This window comes from Pelophylax lessonae (genome assembly GCF_965119305.1).
Source record: "Pelophylax lessonae genome assembly, chromosome: 2".
NCBI classification, from domain to species: domain Eukaryota; kingdom Metazoa; phylum Chordata; class Amphibia; order Anura; family Ranidae; genus Pelophylax; species Pelophylax lessonae.
In genome coordinates, this window is record NC_138769.1 from 129,341,832 (window position 1) to 129,359,418 (window position 17,587).

The 17,587-nt window shown below is 42.0% G+C and overlaps 1 protein-coding gene across 2 annotated transcripts in view; it reads left to right on the forward strand.

Moving 5' to 3' along the window:
* BLTP2 (bridge-like lipid transfer protein family member 2) overlaps positions 1-17,587 on the forward strand; it is a 213,208-nt gene that overhangs the window by 45,648 nt on the left and 149,973 nt on the right. For both annotated transcript variants that reach the window (XM_082247020.1, XM_082247021.1), the window contains exon 6: positions 12,711-12,771. In XM_082247020.1, the coding sequence (XP_082103146.1) occupies positions 12,711-12,771 (61 nt within the window). The remainder of the gene's footprint in view (positions 1-12,710; positions 12,772-17,587) is intronic.

The following is a 17,587-nucleotide window of genomic DNA, read 5'->3' on the forward strand; positions in this document are numbered from 1 at the left end:
AAATTACTTCAGATTGGAAACCCCTCAATCTATTTAAAAATTTGTTATGAAACAGTTTATGTCTAAATCTTTGTTCATTCCACCAGGTTGTAATGTGCCTAACTCACATATCCAAAAAGTTTCGTTTTTAGATATTGCAATTTTTCTGTCTCCTCCCCTCCAATGCAGGTCTACCGTGTCTATGCCGCAAAAGCGTAATAGTGAGGGGTCCCTATTATGATGGGTCCTGAAATGCATGGAGAGGGTATGTTTCTTATATCCTCTTCTGATGTTCCCCAGATGTTCACCTATTCTTGTGCTTAGTTTTCTAGTAGTTCGGCCTACATATTGCAGACCGCATGGGCATGTGGCCAGGTAGGTGACATGGGTGCTTGAGCATGTTATTAGTTTTTTAATTTCATATTCCTTAGAGGTGACGTGAGAAACAAAGGAAGTTTGTTTTCTAACCCTTGATCTCACTGTGTTGCATGCCTTGCATTTATTGCATGCGTAGAAGCCCTTAAAATCTAAAAAGGTGGATACCATCCGCCTTGGTGGATCAGGAATGTTATGGGCTAACTTATCTTTTAGGTTAGGTACTCTGCGATATATGAATTGTGGCTTTGGTGGTAGTATAGTTTTTAGGGTGTTATCCCTCATTAGTATGTGCCAATGTTGTTTAAAGACTTTTTCTACTTGTTTATAATTTCTATGGTACTGTGTAATAAAAGCTAAATTAAAGTGGCTGGTGCTTGGTTCATTAGCCCTATTTTTATCTTGCAATAGGGTAGTCCTGTCCTTATTTTTTACTTGATCTCGCAATGTAGTTAGTTTTTGTGTGTCATATCCTTTGTCTGAGAATCTTTCTATGAGGGTATTAGTCTGTTCAATATAATCCCTGTCATCCCTGCAATTTCTTCTCATTCGTAACATCTGACCCTTTGGGATTCCCTCAATCCATCTAGGGTGATGACAGCTGTGGGTGGGTATGTATCCATTGCGGTCTGTGCTCTTAAAAAAAGTTTTGGTATAAAATTTCCCCTCTCTAATGTAAATAGTCAAATCTAAAAAATTTACTTCATGTTTGTTGAATGTACCAGTAAAACTTATCTTATAGTTATTAATATTCATGTTTTCCATAAAAACTTTTAAAGACTCCTCTGTTCCGGACCATACAATAAAAATATCGTCGATGTATCGTTTATAAATTAAAAGATTCTGGTTGGATGTATGGAATATTTCTTCATGTTCCCATTTGCTTAAGAAAATATTAGCAACACTGGGGGCATATTTCGCCCCCATAGCAACACCTCTGTGCTGTCTATAATATTGTCCCTCATGCCAGAAGTAGTTGCCTCCCATGGCCAGATCTAGCATTTCTCCCATTAAAATTTGTTGTTCTGATTTTAAATCTGTTTTATCTTTTAAAGCCCACATTATTGCTCGTAGTGCATCCGTCTGGTCTATGTTAGTATACAGCGACTCAACGTCGACTGTAGCCATGATCAAATTCGGAACACACTCTGTTTGGTCTAATATATTAATCAGTTGTTTGCTATCCCTAAGGTAGGCCGGATAGGACTGTACCAGAGGCTGCAGGTATAAATCCAAGTATTCTCCTATTCTGGAAAAGATGGAATTTATTCCACTAATAATGGGCCTTCCTGGTGGGGCTGTGGTGCTTTTATGTACTTTCGGGACTTGGTATATTACTGGTAATCTTGGGTGGTCCGGAATGAGGTATCTGTACTCTTTTTTATTTAGAATACCTCTTTTATGTGCTTTTTTCAATAGTAGTTTGACTTTACTTCTATATTTACTTGTGGGGTTGTGTTTTAGTTTCTAATAGGTAGATATGTCTTGCACCAGTCTGTTCAGTTCATGTTTGTACATTTCTTTACTTAATATGACTATCCCCCCTCCTTTATCTGCGGGGCGGATAACGATGTTTTTCCTTTTTTCTATTTGTCTAATGCCTTCCCATATATCCTTTTTTGATCTTGCTTTATATTTAGTAATATTCTATAGATCCTGAGCTACCATATTTTTAAAAGTGTCCGTGTAGTGGTTGTTTAGGGGTTTAGGATTAAAAGTTGATTTGTTTTTAAAAATGCTAGGTTTAAAATCACTGGGGGTAGTGGGCATAGGATTTGCATCCTTTCCTACATTACTTTCTTTTTGGTGGAAGTGTTTTTTTATATTTACTGTTCTTATAAATTTTTGCAAATCTATAAATGTTTGAAATTCATTAAATTTATTGTCCGGGGCATATTTTAATCCTTGGTCAAGGACTATAAGTTCTTTCTCTGTAAAGGTCTCTGTAAAGGTCACTATTAAATATTAAGGAGAAAATAAAAACCATAAAAAATCAACTAGAACCATATACACAATCCACTGAGTATAAAGATAGGTATAAAAATTTGAAAGATTTTTTGGAAAAACTAGATAGGGACACGCAAAATAAAAAGGTTAAAAAATACCAGAGAGACATCAAGGATTATGAAACAAAACTGGTGTATAAGTGGCAAGAACTTTTGGAGGAACCTGAAGCCATTTCCAGGGACTCATCTCCTGCCAGAGATAGACAGGAGCCGAGTACTAGCATGAGCAATACTCCAAGGAGGCCTAATCAATCAGGAATAGAAAACAAACCGAAAACACCGGGAGGCCCTCAAACAATGAGGACACCCAAACATCCATCCAATAACCATTATAATAGCCCCCAATACAGGGACAATGGACAGGGCAATTATCATCCATCTAACTACCCCTACTATCCTCACCCTCAGGATTTTCAACACAGAGGGTATGGCAACCCCCCAGGACCTCCGCATTCCTACAGGGGAAACAGAGGATGGAACCCCCAATACCGTGGAAGGGGAAGGGGGGGGAGGGGGAAACCCTGGTACCAACCCTACCCCTATCAGCACCCACCCCCCCCCCTCCACCACCTCCACCTCCGCCTCCGCCCCCCCAGCCAGGGTATGGAGGGGAGGACGGAGAAGGAGGGGGTGCAGAGGGGGCCGCCACCAAAAGAAAAAGAGATCATTAGGTCAGGGTATCTTTAACCTGACCAATGAGACCTTTACAGAGAAAGAACTTATAGTCCTTGACCAAGGATTAAAATATGCCCCGGACAATAAATTTAATGAATTTCAAACATTTATAGATTTGCAAAAATTTATAAGAACAGTAAATATAAAAAAACACTTCCACCAAAAAGAAAGTAATGTAGGAAAGGATGCAAATCCTATGCCCACTACCCCCAGTGATTTTAAACATAGCATTTTTAAAAACAAATCAACTTTTAATCCTAAACCCCTAAACAACCACTACACGGACACTTTTAAAAATATGGTAGCTCAGGATCTAAAGAATATTACTAAATATAAAGCAAGATCAAAAAAGGATATATGGGAAGGCATTAGACAAATAGAAAAAAGGAAAAACATCGTTATCCGCCCCGCAGATAAAGGAGGGGGGATAGTCATATTAAGTAAAGAAATGTACAAACATGAACTGAACAGACTGGTGCAAGACATATCTACCTATGAGAAACTAAAACACAACCCCACAAGTAAATATAGAAGTAAAGTCAAACTACTATTGAAAAAAGCACATAAAAGAGGTATTCTAAATAAAAAAGAGTACAGATACCTCATTCCGGACCACCCAAGATTACCAGTAATATACCAAGTCCCGAAAGTACATAAAAGCACCACAGCCCCACCAGGAAGGCCCATTATTAGTGGAATAAATTCCATCTTTTCCAGAATAGGAGAATACTTGGATTTATACCTGCAGCCTCTGGTACAGTCCTATCCGGCCTACCTTAGGGATAGCAAACAACTGATTAATATATTAGACCAAACAGAGTGTGTTCCGAATTTGATCATGGCTACAGTCGACGTTGAGTCGCTGTATACTAACATAGACCAGACGGATGCACTACGAGCAATAATGTGGGCTTTAAAAGATAAAACAGATTTAAAATCAGAACAACAAATTTTAATGGGAGAAATGCTAGATCTGGCCATGGGAGGCAACTACTTCTGGCATGAGGGACAATATTATAGACAGCACAGAGGTGTTGCTATGGGGGCGAAATATGCCCCCAGTGTTGCTAATATTTTCTTAAGCAAATGGGAACATGAAGAAATATTCCATACATCCAACCAGAATCTTTTAATTTATAAACGATACATCGACGATATTTTTATTGTATGGTCCGGAACAGAGGAGTCTTTAAAAGTTTTTATGGAAAACATGAATATTAATAACTATAAGATAAGTTTTACTGGTACATTCAACAAACATGAAGTAAATTTTTTAGATTTGACTATTTACATTAGAGAGGGGAAATTTTATACCAAAACTTTTTTTAAGAGCACAGACCGCAATGGATACATACCCACCCACAGCTGTCATCACCCTAGATGGATTGAGGGAATCCCAAAGGGTCAGATGTTACGAATGAGAAGAAATTGCAGGGATGACAGGGATTATATTGAACAGACTAATACCCTCATAGAAAGATTCTCAGACAAAGGATATGACACACAAAAACTAACTACATTGCGAGATCAAGTAAAAAATAAGGACAGGACTACCCTATTGCAAGATAAAAATAGGGCTAATGAACCAAGCACCAGCCACTTTAATTTAGCTTTTATTACACAGTACCATAGAAATTATAAACAAGTAGAAAAAGTCTTTAAACAACATTGGCACATACTAATGAGGGATAACACCCTAAAAACTATACTACCACCAAAGCCACAATTCATATATCGCAGAGTACCTAACCTAAAAGATAAGTTAGCCCATAACATTCCTGATCCACCAAGGCGGATGGTATCCACCTTTTTAGATTTTAAGGGCTTCTACGCATGCAATAAATGCAAGGCATGCAACACAGTGAGATCAAGGGTTAGAAAACAAACTTCCTTTGTTTCTCACGTCACCTCTAAGGAATATGAAATTAAAAAACTAATAACATGCTCAAGCACCCATGTCACCTACCTGGCCACATGCCCATGCGGTCTGCAATATGTAGGCCGAACTACTAGAAAACTAAGCACAAGAATAGGTGAACATCTGGGGAACATCAGAAGAGGATATAAGAAACATACCCTCTCCATGCATTTCAGGACCCATCATAATAGGGACCCCTCACTATTACGCTTTTGCGGCATAGACACGGTAGACCTGCATTGGAGGGGAGGAGACAGAAAAATTGCAATATCTAAAAACGAAACTTTTTGGATATGTGAGTTAGGCACATTACAACCTGGTGGAATGAACAAAGATTTAGACATAAACTGTTTCATAACAAATTTTTAAATAGATTGAGGGGTTTCCAATCTGAAGTAATTTATTTAACTTATTTTCTAATGCTATTAATGTAAATGGACATATATATATTTTTATCATTTTAATATTTGCAACACACAAAGGGGTTTATAATGTAAACAATATAAGGGGACATTTATCATGTTGTATTTATTGCACATTGAACAAATTCCATAGTGTATTACAGTAGGCCTATTAGTATTGAGCGAGCTATTTATTAATTAAATCTTTAGTGTATTGTAACATGTTTAATAATGATGTAAATTATTATTGTTGGTTAAAGAGTGATTTAGTAATTATGAATGTAATGACAATCGATTATGCTCCATACGGAAGTAATTGATTGATTCTCTTATATATACATTATGGCACAATAGTAATAAAATGGCTTCGGGATGATTTTAAACTAAATAAATGGTCTTAGGCCGACCCAAAAAAAGCTATTCGTATCTAACATCAATAACAAATGGGAGTAATATGTACATAGAAATTAGATTGCGGACTCAATGAATTACTTCCGGTTTGCATAAATTATTGAGGCGGGATCAAGATGGGCTGAACCTTGATCCTTCCGCATAAAACCAAGCTGACACGCAGCGCACGTACCACTTCCGAAGACGTCACATCTCTGACGAAACGCGTCAAGTTGGTACGCACGCTGCCTCGCTCTGAGCTATCGCTGGACCGCACGCCGCCACACCACTTCCGTGTACGGCAAACCCAGCGGTGATCACACAGCGTCCAGACTTACCGTGCCGCGAGGCACTATGGAAGCTCAGCAGCGGTACTAGTATCCATATGGGTACCCCACACTTTTTGCTGTGACCTATCACGGTTTTTCTTTGCGTTATTTGCACGAGAGTTTCTGGAGTTCATCACAGTTTTTAAGGACTTTTTACTGGATGTGTTTTTATATGAAGAGTGTGTTTTTATGCATGTGTTCGAGTAATAAAGGTCGTTACCTTTCTACACTATGAGGAGCATTTCTCTTTCTTGTTTATCCCGAGTACATATGGGCCAAACACAGAACCGGACCATCCGAGGTTAGGAGATACACACAAGCGTTTATAGATTCTTTTTGGCGTACGCCATAAGAATCCACCATATCTGGTAAGTGGGCTACCTTACCTTCGAGCACTGGAGGGTGATCAAAGGGTCACAGGAGTCACCACCGTTTGAAATCTGCACAAGAGACTTTTTTTCCCAGCACTTTGCACTTTAGTCACGTTAAACGGACTGTCACCATTTTAAGTCATATTTTTAATGTATTTATATTTTTAATGTATGCTGTTGTTGCACCATTCTTTGATATATATACTTGTATTGTTATTATATATTTCTTTTTATGTCATATGGGTATTATTGCACTTTATATTTGAGTTTGGAGTGATCTATACTTACGTATTTATTTATTTTTATTCACCATACTGCACTCTGTTAACCAACAACCCATACTAAGAGCTGTTCACTAGCTATAAGGGTAGCGCAGTAAGCTTTTTTCTATTTATGGAGGTGTCCTCTGATTCACAGGCTGATGAGGTTGCCCCAGATGCTCCCCTTCCTGAGGGGTCGCTGTCCTCGCAGTCAGATGGTGAAAGGACCTGTCTTCTTCAGCTGCAGCGCGGGAACGCACTAGTGGAAGCCCTGATTATTTCAGTGCGAGATACTTTAAAATTGTCTGATGAGCCCACGTCGGCAGGGACGTGGGTGGCTTTTGGTTACCAGAAGTTTCCAAAAGTTGACAGGGTTTTCCTTTGTCCCGACACTTTTCAGGATATTGTGAATGATCAATGGTGGCATGTTAAGCATGTGTTAGTGCTGCCAAAACGCTTTAAACGCCAGTATCCTTTTGTTGAAAAGGTTTCCAACCGTTAGACAGCGCCACCTAAAGTCGACCATCCTGTTTCCAGATTAAACAAGTCTACCCTTGTGCCTGTGGAGGATTCCACAGTTTTTACAGATCCAGGGGCCAGGCGGGTAAAATCCCTTTCCCACCATCTTCATATGCTGGCGGGTTCCATTTTGAAACCAGTTTTTGTGTCTGTGCTAGTCTCACAGACAGTGACAGAATGGATTAGGGGTTTACGGGAGTCTTTGGACCCCAAGACTGTTCCTCCGGAAAACAGCTTGAACTGTTGGACAGGGTATTCCAGGCTCTGGTGTTCCTGTGTGATGCGTCTATGGATGCGGCTCCCCTGGTGGCCAGGGTCTCGCTGTGGGTATTGTTTTAAGATGCATGGTCTGGTTAAAGAGCTGGTCGGGTGACCAAGCTTCTAAAAAAGCCTTCGCTAATCTCCGCTTTCTGGGATACAGGTTGTTTGGCGACTCATTGGATGAGTTGATCAAGGGCCTGACTGGCGGGAAGAGTACTGTTCTTCCTAATCTTCCAAGGGTAAGACACCCCTTCCTAAGTGGGGTCCCTCCTTTTCTGCTCATAAACGTTTTTTTCGTGCCTCCGGGGCGCAAGAAAAAGCTAAGCCATACAGAACTTCTGGAGATGCTAAGAAATCCTGGGGCAAGACCAAGGCCAGTCAGTCCGGTGCTGCAGATAAGCCCTCTTCAGCACAAAGGGGCGCCCTCACCCGTCTTAGGGGTGGGGGGACGTCTGCACTTCTTTCAGGAACCCTGGACTTCCTTCATTCAGTACGATTGGGTTTCGCCAACTGGTTTGTTCTGGGTACAAGATCGAATTCTGGTCCCCGCCAGGGGACAGTTTTTTTCAGTCAAATCTTCACCTGTCTCCGGAGCGATTGAAGAATCTGCGGGAGGCTGTGCGAGATCTCCTGGCTCAAGGGGTGATTGTACTGTTTTCCCAACCGGAATGCTCTCAAGGTTTCTATTCAAACCTGTTCATTGTGCCCAGAAAGGAGGGCAAAGTGCGTCCAATCCTGGACCTCAAGGCTCTGAACCTCTTTGTGCAGGTGCAGAAATTTCGAATGGAGTCCATTAGGTCGGTGGTGGCATCTTTGAATCAGGGGGATTTTCTGGCTTCCATCGATCTCAAAGATGCATATCTCCATGTCCCCATATTTGAGGGACATCAGCGATTCCTCCGCTTCGCGGTGGCAGAGGAGCACTTTCAATTCATGGCGTTACCCTTTGGTCTCGCCTCGGCTCCCAGAGTTTTTACCAAGGTCCTAGCCCCTTTGCTGGCCTTGTTGCGTCGACGAGATATCTCCAGTGTGGGGTATCTGGACGATCTCCTGTTGTGTGCAGTTTCCCATTCAGATCTGCTGGACGACGTCTCCATCACCATTCGGACCCTTCAGGAATTCGGGTGGATGATCAATGTCACCAAATCTGCCCTGACTCCGTCTGTGCGGGTCACCTATCTGGGGCTGATTCTTCGACTCTGCTGTGGCGAGGGTCTTCCTTCCCTTGGACAAGCTTCAGAAGTTGCAAAGGGCGGTCCGGTTGCTAATGGAGGCCAATCAGTCCTCCTTGCGGGCTTGCATGAGGGCCCTGGGTCTGATGGTCTCAACCTTCGAAGCAGTCCCATTTGCTCAGTCTCACACGAGACAGCTGCTGAAAGAGTTTCTGTCAAAATGGAACAAAGATTCTTGGTCATTGGACCAGAAGATTTGGTTGAGCCATCTTACGAAGTCGGCTCTCTTGGTGGCTCCAGTCACCTGTCCTGTGCCAAGGCAAGTTCTTCCTGCCAGTGTTTTGGACGGTGGTCACCACGGACGCCAGCCTGTCAGTCTGGGGTGGAGTGCTGGGGAAGCTCTGTGCCCAGGGGACTTGGGCGTCGGAAGAGTCTTCCTTGCCGATCAATATTCTGGAGCTGAGAGTGCTCAAGCTCTGCCTGCTTCACTGGACAAGTCAGCTACACGGTTCTCCAGTTCGGGTCCAGTCAGACAATGCCACGGCCGTGGCTTACATCAATCATCAACGGGGCAGCAGGAGTGCCCTGGCGACTAAGGAGGTGGCAGGTTTTGGATCAGGGGGAGTGGTCCCTGCATCCGAAGGTGTTTCATCTCCTGTGTGCCCGGCGGGGGACTTCGGAGGTGGATCTGTTTGCTTCTCGCCTCAACAGGAAAGTTCAGAGGTTTGTGGCCAGGTCTCAGGATCCTCTGGCCGACACCACAGATGCTCTGGTGGCTCCTTGGAGTCAGTATTGCCTGATATATGCCTTCCCTCCGCTCGTTCTCCTGCCAAGGTTTCTTCGCAGGGTGGCGATGGAAGGCGTTCCGGTCATTCTGGTGGCTCTATACTGGCCTCGGCGGTCTTGGTACACAGAACTGGTAAAATTGGTTGTGGATCCTCCATGGCTTCTTCCTCTGTGGGAAGATCTTCTATCTCAAGGACCGATCTTCCATCCTGCTTTATGGTCGCTGGCTTTAACAGCATGGCTGTTGAAAGCAAGGTGTTGAGGGATAGAAGTCCCTCTGATTCGGTGATTCCTATCCTTTTGAAGGCCGGGAAGATCTATCATTGTACGTGGAAATCGTACATTTCATGGTGTGAATCGCTGCAGCAGCACCCTCGCTTGTTTTTTATAGCTAGGGTTCTGGCTTTTTTGCAAAGAGGGGTTGAGCAGCGCTTAGCGTTGGAGAATATCAAGGGCCAGGTGTCGGCCTTTACTTTCAATGTCCGTTGGCTACTCATAGTTTGATTCGCACCTTCATTCAGGGGTTGCGTCATCTGGCCCCTCCGAGGAGATCCCCATTACCTCCGTGGGATCTTAATCTGGTTCTGTCTGTTCTTCAAAAGCCTCCTTTTGAGAATATTAGGGAGATTTCTCTGCTTTCTTTGTTGCAGAAGGTAGCCTTCCTAGTGGCTATCACTTCTGCTCGCAGAGTCTCTGAGTTGGCGGCGTTGTCCTGCCGTTCGCCTTATTTGGTGGTCCATAAGGATAAAGTGCTCCTCTGACCTAATCTGTCCTTTCTTCCTAAGGTGGTGTTGCATTTTCACCTGAATGAAGACATTGTGTTACCTTCCTTATGTCCTAAGTCTGAACATCACAAGGAAGTTGCCTTGCACTCTCTGGATGTGGTTCGGGAGATAAGGGTTTATCTGACGGTTACTGAGTCCTTCAGGAAGTTGGACTCTATCTTTGTCCTTCCGGATGTTCCTCGCAAAGGTTTGGCTGCGTCCGCTGCGACCATTTCAAGATGGATCAGGCAGACGGTTGTTCAGGCTTATTCAATCAAGGGTCAGGTTCCTCTTTTCCCTGTGAAAGCGCATTCTACTAGAGCGCTGAGTGCCTCTTGGGCTTTTCGCCATCAGGCCTTTGTTGTACAAGTTTGTAAGGCAGCGACTTGGTCGTCTGTGCACACCTTTACTAAATTTTACAAAGTGGATTTGTTGGCTTCTTCGGATTTGCCTCTTTTGGCCGCAAGGTTTTGCAGGCTGCTGTTTCATAAGAGAATGTTTGGTTGTACTTCTCTTCGGGGTCTTTTACCTTGGTGAGCTCCTGTTGTTTTGGTTAAGGTCCATGTTGCCCGGTTGGCTAAGTTTAGCCTTTTGGAGTTGACGTTACTGTCTGGTTGCGTTTTCCCACCCCTCATGTCTTTACTACTTTGGGACATCCCACTCAGCTCATGGAGATGAGGCTGGGTCTGTCAATGGACGATAGAGAAAATAAGATTTTTGTAAGATCTTACTGTAAAATCCTTTTTTCTCTGATGTACATCAACAGCACCCACCCCTCTGTTTGGGGTTGGTTCTGTCGTCTTCACTGCTTTTAAACTAAACTGATGTGCTGGTTTATGCCTGGAGGGACAGCCCCCTGGGCGTGTATATTCAAAATTTCCTGCCTAGTCTTCCTGATGGGAGGAGCATAAACCCACTCGATGGACATTAATGAAAAAATTTTTACTGTAAGATCTTTGATTTTTCCTGTTCAGCTCCTATAGACTTCAGTAGGGTTTGTTGTTGGGGTTAGAATTTTTCCCCTGTTCAGGAGTTCTGCTGCGAACCGAACAGAGGGTCGTTCGGCCCTACTCCTATTCTTAACTCGAATGTTTGTAACTCGGGGACTGCCTGTAAACAGATTTTATATGTCTGACATCAGTGAGCCTTTTATAGGCAGACCTGCTTATTTATAATTGACAATCATTTATTGCCTTTTTTTTTTGTTCTACTATTTTATTATTATTATTCTTTTTATAATCTCTTATGCTGCCTCTCCTTCTCCTCCTTTTGTCTTTTTCATGTTACCTCTCTGTTGCCTGTTCCCTTGTCCCCACACCACCATTTTGGAAATCCTTTCCAAGGTCAGCTTGCAATATAGTGTTAGTGCGCAAGTTACATTATGGCATGCACTGTACAACAATACAGCGAGATCCTGCAGGTTAGGTGTGAGAGCTCTCTAACAGCCCTATTAACATTGCCTTCCCAGAGAGCCTCAGTGCTTCCAGGGTACATCATCCAAGCCCTTTTAGGGGAAACCATAAAAGGGAGACATGAAAGATAAGTAAAGTATTGCATTTAAAATAAATGCATGCTGATGGGAATTTAAGATCATTAAAGTCAAGTATTTTTTTAATTTTGGATGGAGTGCAGCAGTATTAGAATGTTTGTCATTTTTTTTTTTTCTGTCTATGCCCCCGTTAAGGAGATTCACCATCTCTCTATTTGTCTTGTTTTACCATGATCATTGAAAGTCAAAGTAAGCAAAATACCAACTTTTTGGGTTGCCCCAGAAAAGTAATAGAGGATAACTTTGAATGGGGACCCTAGTTCTGGTGCCCTAGGGTCCCCAAGAAATTCCATTAATTTGCAGGGATTTCCTCTCACTTCCTGTTTGGCTATGGGACAGGTAGTAATCTTCGCAATGGGACACAGATGTCGGAAAAAAAAATAATCTGAGGGGTAATACCCTCGCTTGCTCTATCCGGCGTGGAAGAAAAAAATGTCTATAGTTCTACTTTAAGTAAAGTAGGGAAAAGGTCCACTTAAGGTATTGCCCGATTGATGTCTTCTAACTTGTGGTCATTACTCCAAGTCACTATGGCGCTTCATATGCTGACCTGTTTTTTAGTCAAATGTTCTAAATAAGTGGTTGGTTGATCAGTTTTAAAACTCAAGAGGGAAGACAGTCACTTACAGGCCTGACAATAATGGAATTTACAGCTGTGATAAAAAGTCTTCTGGTGTTTGGCACATCTCCTAATTGCGCATTCACATGACAATATGCACGTTTATGGTGGCTTAACATAGAAACATAGAAAAGTGACAGCAGAAAAAAGACCTAGTAGTCCATTCCGTTTTTTTTTTTTTTTTCGTTAAAATGATATAACCCTATTGCAATCAAAATTTTTTTTTCTTAGTTGTAGTTGTCACATGGTTTTTACTACAGATGTTGGTAAATGAGGTCAACTCTGTGCTAATAGTAAATGTATGGAATTACAAATTCTTTCCTTTTTGTCTTTCAGGATAGACTACACACTGAGCCTTAACCAACTAACCAGCAAGTTACTAAAAAGCAATAAGCAGGTATGAAGTTTGTCAAAGAACACTAAAGCTCAGTGTAAGCTCTAGCATATTACACTAGTATGTTCAGCATTTTACAAAGAACATGTCTCTACATTTTACTGCCCCTTCCTTGACTGTACAGACAAACTCTAGGGCTGATTTGGGCAAAAGTCGATAAACCCACAGTATCTCACAAAAGTGAGTACACCCATCACATTTTTGTAAATATTTTATTATATCTTTTCTTGTGACAACAGTATACATTACACTTTGCTACAATGTAAAGTAGTGAGTGTACAGCTTGTATAACAGTGTAAATTTGCTGTCCCCTCAAAATAACTCAACACACAGCCAATAATGTCTAAACCGCTGGCATCAAAAGTGAGTACATCCCTAAGTAAAAATGTCAAAATTGGACCCAATTAGCCATTTTCCTTCCCCGGTGTCATGGGACTCGTTAGTGTTACAAGGTTTCAAGTGTGAATGGGGAGCAGATGTGTTAAATTTGGTGTTAACACTCTTACTCTCTCATACTGGTCACTGGAAGTTCAACATGGCACCTCATGGCAAAGAACTCTCTCTGAGGATCTGAAAAAAAGAATTGTTGTGCTACATAAAGATGGCCTAGGCTTTAAGAAGATTGCTAAGACCCTGAAACTGAGCTGCAGCACAGTTTCAAAGGCCATACAGAGGTTTAACAGGACAGGTTCCTCTCAGAACAGGCCTCGCCATGGCCGACCAAAAAGGTTGAGTACACATGCTCAGCGTCATATCCAGAGGTTGTCTTTGGGAAATATACGTATGAGTGCTGCCAGCATTGCTGCAGAGGTTGAAGGGGTGGGGGGTCAGCATGTCAGTGCTCAGACCATACGTCGCACAATGCATCAAATTGGTCTGCATGGCTGTCGTCCCAGAAGGAAGCCTCTTCTAAATATGATGCACAAGAAAACCCACAAACAGTTTGCTGAAGACAAGCAGACTAAAGACATGGATTACTGGAACCATGTCCTGTGGTCTGATGAGACCAAGATAAACGTATTTAGTTCAGATGGTGTCAAGCGTGTGTGGTGGCAACCAGGTGAGGAGTACAAAGACAAGTGTGTCTTGCCAACAATCAAGCATGGTGGTGGGAATGTCATGGTCTTGGGCTGCATGAGTGCTGCGGCCACTGGGGAGCTACAGTTCATTGAGGGAACCATGAATGCCAACGTGTACTGTGACATACTGAAGCAGAGCATGATCCCCTCCTTTTGGAGACTGGGCCGCAGGGCAGTATTCCAACATAATGACCCTAAACGCACCTCGACCACGTCTTTGCTAAAGAAGCTGAGGGTAAAGGCGATGGACTTGCCAAGCATGTCTACAGACCTAAACCATATTGAGCATCTGTGGGGCATCCTCAAACAGAAGGTGGAGGAGCGCAAGGTCTCTAACATCCCCCAGCTCTCTGATGTCGTCATAGAGGAGTGGAAGAGGACTCCAGTGGCAACCTGTGAAGCTCTGGTGAACTCCATGCCCAAGAGGGTTAAGGCAGTGTTGCAAAATAATGGTGGCCACACAAAATATTGACACTTTGGTCCCAATTTGGACATTTTCACTTAGGGGTGTACTCACTTTTGTTGCCAGCAGTTAAAACATTAATGGCTATGTGCGGAGTTATTTTGAGGGGACAGTAAATTTACACTGTTATACAAGCTGTACACTAACTACTTTACATTGTAGCAAAGGTTCATTTTTTCAGTGTTGTCACATGAAAAGATATAAATAAAATATATAAAAAAATGTGAGGGGTGTACTCACTTTTGTGATGCTGTACATCCATATGTTGGATTTGAGGGAAAACCAAAATGGCGAGATGAAATTTATTTGCACATATACAAACCTCATAAAGACTGCTTCTGACAATAAAGGAACCCACAAATCCAGGAATCTAGACCTGTAATATCTACATAGCCATCATGCTACCTATATACAAAAACTTTAGTAATAACATTCACTGTTTTGGAAGTAAGCTTGTTGGTAATGAAGGAGATTAATATTTACATTAAATTTTATAATGTGAGTGAAGATATTTTCAGCGATCTCCTGCTACGAATACACTGCATGCAGCATTTCTTCATCCTCCTCGTAGAAGGTTTCCCCCACGCATTATTCAAATGGTCATGTAATATGTCTGAACTACTATTTTAGGTTGAGAAACACCAGCTTACTTTGGGCTTATTAGTTTTCTTTTAATTATTAAAATGTTTTTTCTTCTTTTGTATCTTTAGCTAAATGTCAAACCTGCAGTACATATCCATGAATTGTTTTAGCTGCCAAAATACATTTTTTCCTAATATGACTCACTCACTTCAGCTGCTTTTCACATCTCTTTCCACACTATAGCCAGAAAATGACATTTACAGCCAGCAATTTTCACCCACTTCTCAAACTTGTTCTTTGGACTCTGAACCAGCATCTAAAGGTGCATCTCAAAAAAATAGAATGTCATCAAAAAGTTAATTTATTTCACTAATTCAATTCAAAAAGTGAAACTCCTATATTATATATATATTCATTACACACAGAGTGATATATTTCAAGCATTTTTTTATTTTAATGATTATGCTTTAAAGCTAGTGAAAACCAAAAATTCAGTGTCTCATAAAATTAAAAAGTAATCCATAAGACCAATAAAAAAAAAAAAAATATATATTTTTGTTATAGAAATGTTGGCTTACTGAAAAGTATGTCCATGTACAGTATAGTATGCACTCAATACTTGGTCAGGGGCTCCTTTTGCATGAATTACTGCAAACATGTGGTGTGGCATGGAGGCGATCAGCCTGTGGCACTGCTGAGGTTGTAAATCATCACTGTCTGTGGAAACTTCACTTTGGACCTCATGCAGCTTGGATTCTGTGCCTCCCCACTCTTGCTCCAGATTCTGGGCCCTTGATTTCGCAATGAAATTAAATTTTTACTTTAATCTGAAAAGAGAGAGGACTGTGGACCACTGAGCAACAGTCCAGTCCTTTTTTTTTTTTTTTTATTCCTTAGCCCAGGTAAGACGCTTCTGACGTCTCAGGTTTAGGAGTGGCTTGACACAAGGAATGCGATAGTTGTAGCCCATGTCGCGTATACGTGTGTGTGTGTTGGCTCTTGAAGCACGGACACCAGCTGTAGTCCACTCCTTATGAATCTCCCAAAAATTCTTGTTTTTGGAGGATAAGGTGTACTTGTTGCTGCAGCCTGTCTGAGGAGCTTTGCAATGGGGGGAGGGAGTCTTCCACCTCACTAATTCTGTGTTCAGCCTCACCAACTCTGTCCCTCAGCTTCTGCATATCCTGACGCATCAAAGATATATCTACCTTCACCTCCTCGATTTTAGTAGTCAGCATGGTCTGGCAAGTAGCAATCGCCTCCAAAACCTTGGATGTAGCAGGGCTCTCAGGCTCCTCCACCACGAGCGACGGGCCGGCGCCATCTTGGATCGGGGCCTCCTTCTCCAGCCTCCGGAATGCAGCCAGTTTTGCCGCAGCTTCAGAGCCTTTCTTCGGCGGAGACATGCGGAGGTCGGTGCCGCGGGTGTGCGGGAGGTGAAGGAAGGATTATCGTGCCCGAAGGGCTGCAGGATTAGCGGTGAAGGATATCGGTCCGGCGGAGCTCCTCTCACACACGTCCTCTCACATGCTGCGCCAGGCCACGCCCCTCTCCCAAAAATTCTTGAATGTCCTTTGCTTTGCAATCCTCTCAAGGCTGCAGTTATCCCTGTTGCTTGCACACCTTTTTCTACCACACTTTTTTTAACTTTCCATTAATATGCTTGGATACAGCACTCTGTGAACAGCCAGCTTCTTCAGCAATGACTTTGTGACTTACCCTCCTCGTGGAGGGTGTCAGTGACTGTCTCCTGGACAACTGTCAAGTCAGCAGTCTTCTCCACGATTGTGTAACCAACTAAATCAGACTGAGAGACCATTTAAAGGCTCAGGAAACCTTTACAGGTGTTATGAGTTAATTAGCTGATTAGAGTGTGACACCATAAGTCTACAATATTCTAATTTTCTGAGATACTGAATTTTGGGTTTTCACTAGCTGTAAGCCATAATCGTCAAAATTAAAAGAAAGGAAATGTTTGAATCATATCACTCTGTGTGTAACGAGCCTATATAATATAGGAGTTTCACTTTTTGAATTGAATTACTAAAATAAATGAATTTTTTGATGATCTTTACATTTTTTGAGAAGCACCTGTATACATTTAGAAAAAATCCTTCATATAGATTGACCACAAAGCAGTGAGGCAGAGGAACCCGCCAGTAGGGTACGAGGTACGCTGACTCACCCAACCAAAACCGCGTGAGCAGAGAGCCAACACTGCATGAGTGTCAAAACAATGAAAGAAAAAAAATTGGGCCATGGGGAATTTTTATGGTGCTGTAAAACTAAATATACACACAATTCATAGAAAAAATGATGTAAAAATGAACAGCTTTATTAATACAGACAAACAGACTATTAAAATCTTGTCAAAAATGACGAGAAAATACATAACCTTTTCACAGACAAAACCATGATAATATTGCTTAATAAATGGGACATGGACTGATAAACAATAAACTGTTGTCGGTAGTAAAGTAAGATGTTCCTACTACAGAGTAGCAGGATGGTCCATGTCCAACTGAGCACTTGACATATTTTGCGGTGATTAAACTGCTTCTTCAGAAGTTTGGTATAAGCTGAAATAATAAAAAACAACAGCGTCAAAAAGTAAATAGAGTGACAACACAGTCAGAAGAGCCGCCAGAAATGCCCAACCATCACCGTAACACCTCCACCAATGATGTTAAAGGGA